This window comes from Salvelinus sp. IW2-2015, unplaced genomic scaffold (assembly GCF_002910315.2).
Source record: "Salvelinus sp. IW2-2015 unplaced genomic scaffold, ASM291031v2 Un_scaffold4072, whole genome shotgun sequence".
NCBI classification, from domain to species: domain Eukaryota; kingdom Metazoa; phylum Chordata; class Actinopteri; order Salmoniformes; family Salmonidae; genus Salvelinus; species Salvelinus sp. IW2-2015.
In genome coordinates this window covers 18,758-24,225 of record NW_019945344.1, presented here as the reverse complement: position 1 = coordinate 24,225, position 5,468 = coordinate 18,758, and the positions used below count along the sequence as shown (strand labels likewise).

The 5,468-nt window shown below is 46.0% G+C and overlaps 1 protein-coding gene across 1 annotated transcript in view; it reads right to left on the bottom strand.

The window, feature by feature from the left end:
- Positions 1–3,515: 3,515 nt before the first annotated feature.
- The window catches only part of LOC112076836 (deleted in lung and esophageal cancer protein 1-like), a 20,490-nt gene continuing 18,537 nt past the window's right edge, over positions 3,516–5,468 (bottom strand). The window contains exons 8-9 of the mRNA XM_024143499.2: positions 3,696–3,818; positions 3,516–3,614 (exon numbers count right to left, since the gene is read on the bottom strand). Coding sequence (XP_023999267.2) covers positions 3,516–3,614; positions 3,696–3,818 — 222 coding nt within the window. The remainder of the gene's footprint in view (positions 3,615–3,695; positions 3,819–5,468) is intronic.

Here is a 5,468-nt window from a genome sequence, read left to right as displayed (position 1 = left end):
CAGCAAACTTGCTGTTGTCTCTCTGACTCCCTCATAGCCTGTTAGTGATTGACTGTGTTCTACTCTTTAGCCTGTCAGTGACTGCTGTGTCTACCTCTTTAGCCTGTCAGTGACTTGCTGTGCTACTCTTACCTGTCAGTGACTTGCTGTGTTCTACTCTTTTAGCCTGTCAGCGACTTGCTGTGTTCCTCTCCTGACCCCCCATAGCCTGTCAGCAACTTGCTGTGTTCCTCTCCTGACTCCCTCATAGCCTGCAGTGACTTGCGTGTTCTACTCTTTAGCCTGTCAGCGACTTGCTGTGTTCCTCTCCTGACTCCCTCATAGCCTGTAGTGATTGACTGTGTTCTACTCTTAGCCTGTCAGTGATGCCTGGTTCTACTCTTTAGCCTGTCAGTGACTTGCTGTGTTCTATCTTTAGCCTGTCAGTGACTTGCTGTGTTTCTACTCTTTAGCCTGTCAGTGCAGATGGAGGAGGAAGAGGAGTGCCTGGAGTTCTGTGCTGTGGCTAGTGATTTAATACAGGGCGAGCCACACAATGAGGTGGTCTGAGACACCTGACAAACCACCTACATATTTAAATATGTCCTCCAGGGTTTTTGAACTTTTACTGTTGGAAAGTGATATCCAAGTATAAATACAGTAAAGGACACACACTAAAGGGTACAAAAAAATACATTTTGTGTAAAATAGTGTTTTCTGTACTTTACTGTGTTCATACTTGATGTTGCTTTTCAACAGTGAAATTTTTCTGTCTGCAATGTTGTATTTCTTCCATTTACAGGCTCATATTTTGTCATGGGTAACTTCTCTACCATGTGTGATTTCTCAGATGGTACAGGGAAGTGTTCCATCACACGGACGTTCCAGTTGAAGAACAGTACAGAGATGCCTCTGAGTTTCAGGCTGAGTACCCAGCCTCCCTTTTCTGTACTGCAGCCACAGCCTAGAGGTGGTGTTGGGACAGCGGCTGCTCCTCCCACAGCCTCCCATCTGGGGAGAACCAGCTACTGCTGCTGCAGCCACGACACAACACGCAGGTAGGTTAGTACATAGGTACCTAACAATACACAAGAACACATCAGTAGATACCTAACAGTATATTAGAATACGTCATATATACCTAACAATACACCAGAACACATCAGTAGATACCTAACAATACACAAGAACTCATCAGTAGATACCTAACAATACACCAGCAACAGCATCAGTAATAAGATACCTAACAATACACCAGAACACATCAGTAGATACCTAACAATACACCACAGAACACATCAGTAGATACCTAACAATACACCAGAACACATCAGTAGATACCTAACAAACACCAGAACACATCAGTAGATACCTAACAGTAACCAGAACACATCAGTAGAACCTAACATACACCAGAACACATCAGTAGAATACCTAACAATACACCAGAACACATCAGTAGATAGATACTAACAATACACCAGAACACATCAGTAGATAGATACCTAACAATACACCAGAACACAATCAGTAGAGATAGATTTACCTAACAATACACCAGAACACATCAGCTAGATAGCTGACAGGCTATGGGGGGGTCAGGAGAGGAACACAGCAAGTCACTGACAGGCTATGAGGGAGTCAGAGGAACACACAGCAAGTTGCTGACAGGCTAAAGAGATGAACACAAACAGTAAGTCACTGACAGGCTAAATAAATGAACACAGACAGTACGTCACTGACAGACTAAATAAATGAACACAGACAGACCACCTGCTCTACAATTTCATACATTCAGTTGATTTACAGAACAGCTAGGTTTACAGAAGCTATCTGTTCTGCTACACATTGGGGCAGTTTTCACAGACGCCGATTAAGCCAAGTCCTGGACTAAAAGGAAGCTCAATGGAGAATCTCCATTGAAAGTTCAGTGGCTTGTGAAAGTATTCACCCCCCTTGGCATTTTACCTATTTTGTTTCCTTACAATCTGGAATTAAAATTAATTTTTTGGGGGGGGTTGTATCATTTGATTTACACAACATGCCTACCACTTTGAAGATGCAAAATATTTTTTCTTGTGAAACAAACTGAAAACTTGAGCGTGCATAACTATTCACCCCCCAAAGTCAATACTTTCTAGAGCCACCTTTTGAAGCATTTACAGCTGCAAGTCTCTTGGGGTATGTCTCTATAAGCTTGGCACATTTCATGGCAAAACTGCTCCAGCTCCTTCAAGTTGGATAGGCTCCGCTGGTGTACAGCAATATTTAAGTCATACCACAGATTCTCAATTGGATTGAGGTCTGGGCTTTGACTAGGCCATTCCAAGACATTTAAATGTTTCCCCTTAAACCACTCGAGTGTTGCTTTAGCAGTATGCTTAGGGACATTGTCCTGCTGGAAGGTGAACCTCCGTCCCAGTCTCAAATCTCTGGAAGACTGAAACAGGTTTCCTCAAGAATTTCCCTGTATTTAGTTCCATCCATCATTCCTTCAATTCTAACCAGTTTCCCAGTCCCTGCCGATGAAAAACATCCCCACAGCATGATACTGCCACCACCATGCACCCCCCGATGAGAGGTGTTGGGTTTTCTCCAGACATAGCGTTTTCCTTGATGGCCAAAAAGCTCAATTTTAGTCTCATCTGACCAGAGTACCTTCTTCTATATGTATGGGGAGTCTCCCACATGCCTTTTGGTGAACACCAAACATGTTTGCTTATTTTTTTCTTGAAGCAATGGCTTTTTATGGCCACTCTTCCATAAAGCCCAGCTCTGTGGAGTGTACGGCTTAAAGTGGTCCTATGGACAGATACTCCAATCTCTGCTGTGGAGCTTTGCAGCTTCTTCAGGGTTATCTTTGGTCTCTTTGTTGCCTCTCTGATTAATGCCCTGCTTGCCTGGTCTGTGAGTTTGGTGGGTGGCTCTCTCTTGGTAGGTTTGTTGTGGTGGCATATTCTTTCCATTTTGTAATAACGGATTTAATGGTGCTCCGTGGGATTTTCAAAGTTTAGGGTATTTATTTATGACCCAACCCTGGTCTGTACTTCTCCACAACTTTGTCCCTGACCTGTTTGGAGAGCTCCTTGGTCTTCATGGTGTCGCTTGCTTGGTGGTGTCCCTTGCTTAGTGCTGTTGCAGACTCTGGGGCCTTTCAGAACTGGTGTATATATACTGAGATCATGTGACACTTAGATTGCACACAGGTGGACTTTATTTAACAAATTATGTGACTTCTGAAGGTATTTGGTTGCACCAGATCTTATTCAGGGGCTTCATAGCATAGGGGGTGAATACATATGCACCCACCAATTTTCCGTTTTGAATTTTTTGGAACAAGTAATTTTTTAAATTTCACTTCACCAATTTTGACTTTTTTGTGTATGTCCATTACATGAAATCCCCCCAAAATATATTTAAATTACAGGTTGTAATGCAACAAAATAGTAAAAACGCCAAGGGGGATGAATACTTTTGCAAGGCACTGTACGTTTTAGTCTTGGAAACAATTAAGCATAATGGTCCATAGTGGTTTCTTACACGGCAGGTCTGACAGAGGCCTGGAGGTCCAATCTGAGAGGTTCCAGATCCTGACCCTGAGCCCTTTGAACCTTACCCGGGATACAGGAGGACACCTGCAAAGACACACATGTGAGTACCAAACATAACATGGTGACAGAATCATGGCACAGCAAATTCGGAAGGAACCATAATACCTTGGAGTCAAGGCTCATGAAGCCCAGAGCGAAGGATACACAGGCAGCGTTAGAGGTCAGTTCTGACAGGGTCAGGGGAGTGAAGGAGACGTGGATGGTGCTGCTGCCCCCTGCTGGAACATCCTGGAATAACAACAAGGTTAAAAGACTGGTCAACATACCTGCTTACCCTTCTACTGTATACAGCACAGTTAACGTGATGGCCTCTTAAAGATGGACATACTATCTGTTATGGGTAGTCTGTTGTAGAGTGATGCAGTATGGGTAGTCTGCTGTGTGTACTATCTGTTGTAGAGTGATGCAGTATGGGTAGTCTGTTGTAGAGGTGGCCTCACCTCTCCAAAGTGTGGGTTTGAGTGAGAGGACTAACTGGTGTCTCCAAGTGGCCTCACCTCTCCAAAGTGTGGGTGTAGTGAGAGGACTGACTGGTATCTCCAAGTGGCCTCACCTCTCCAAAGTGTGGGTTTGAGTGAGAGGACTAACTGGTATCTCCAAGTGGCTCACCTCTCCAAAGTGCTGGTTTGAGTGAGAGGACTACTGGTGTCTCCAAGTGGCCTCACCTCTCCAAGGTGTGGGTTTGAGTGAGGACTAACTGGTGTCTCCAAGTGGCCTCACCTCTCCAAAGTGTGGGTTTAGGTGAGAGGACTAACTGGTGTCTCCAAGTGGCCTCACCTCTCCAAAGTGTGGGTTTGAGTGAGAGGACTAACTGGTGTCTCCAAGTGGCTCACCTCTCCAAAGTGTGGTTTGAGTGAGAGGACTAACTGGTGTCTCCAAGTGGCCTCACCTCTCCAAGGTGTGGGTTTGAGTGAGAGGACTGACTGGTATCTCCAAGTGGCCTCACCTCTCCAAAGTGTGGGTTTGAGTGAGAGGACTAACTGGTATCTCCAAGTGGCCTCACCTCTCCAAAGTGTGGGTTTGAGTGAGAGGACTGACTGGTATCTCCAAGTGGCCTCACCTCTCCAAAGTGTGGGTTGAGTGAGAGGACTGACTGGTAGTCTCCAAGTGGCCTCACCTCTCCAAAGTGTGGGTTTGAGTGAGAGGACTGACTGCTGTCTCCAAGTGGCCTCACCTCTCCAAAGTGTGGGTTTGAGTGAGAGGACTAACTGGTGTCTCCAAGTGGCCTCACTCTCCAAAGTGTGGGTTTGAGTGAGAGGACTGACTGGTATCTCCAAGTGGCCTCACCTCTCCAAAGTGTGGGTTTGAGTGAGAGGAACTAACTGGTATCTCCAAGTGGCCTCACCTCTCCAAAGTGTGGGTTTGAGTGAGAGGACTGACTGGTATCTCCAAGTGGCCTCACCTCTCAAAGTGTGGGTTTGAGTGAGAGGACTGACTGCTGTCTCCAGTGGCCTCACTCTCCAAAGTGTGGGTTTGAGTGAGAGGACTAACTGGATCTCCAAGTGGCCTCACCTCTCCAAAGTGTGGGTTTGAGTGAGAGGACTACTGGTGTCTCCAAGTGGCCTCACCTCTCCAAAGTGTGGGTTTGAGTGAGAGGACTGACTGGTCTCTCAGTGGCCTCCCTCTCCAAGGTGTGGGTTGAGTGAGAGGACTGACTGGTATCTCCAAGTGGCCTCCCTCTCCAAGGTGTGGGTTTGAGTGAGAGGACTGACTTGTGTCTCCAAGTGGCCTCACCTCTCCAAAGTGTGGGTTTGAGTGAGAGGACTAACTGGTGTCTCCAAGTGGCCTCACCTCTCCAAAGTTGGTTTTGAGTGAGAGGACTGACTGTATCTCCAAGTGGCTCACCTCTCCAAGGTGTGGGTTTGAGTGAGAGGACTG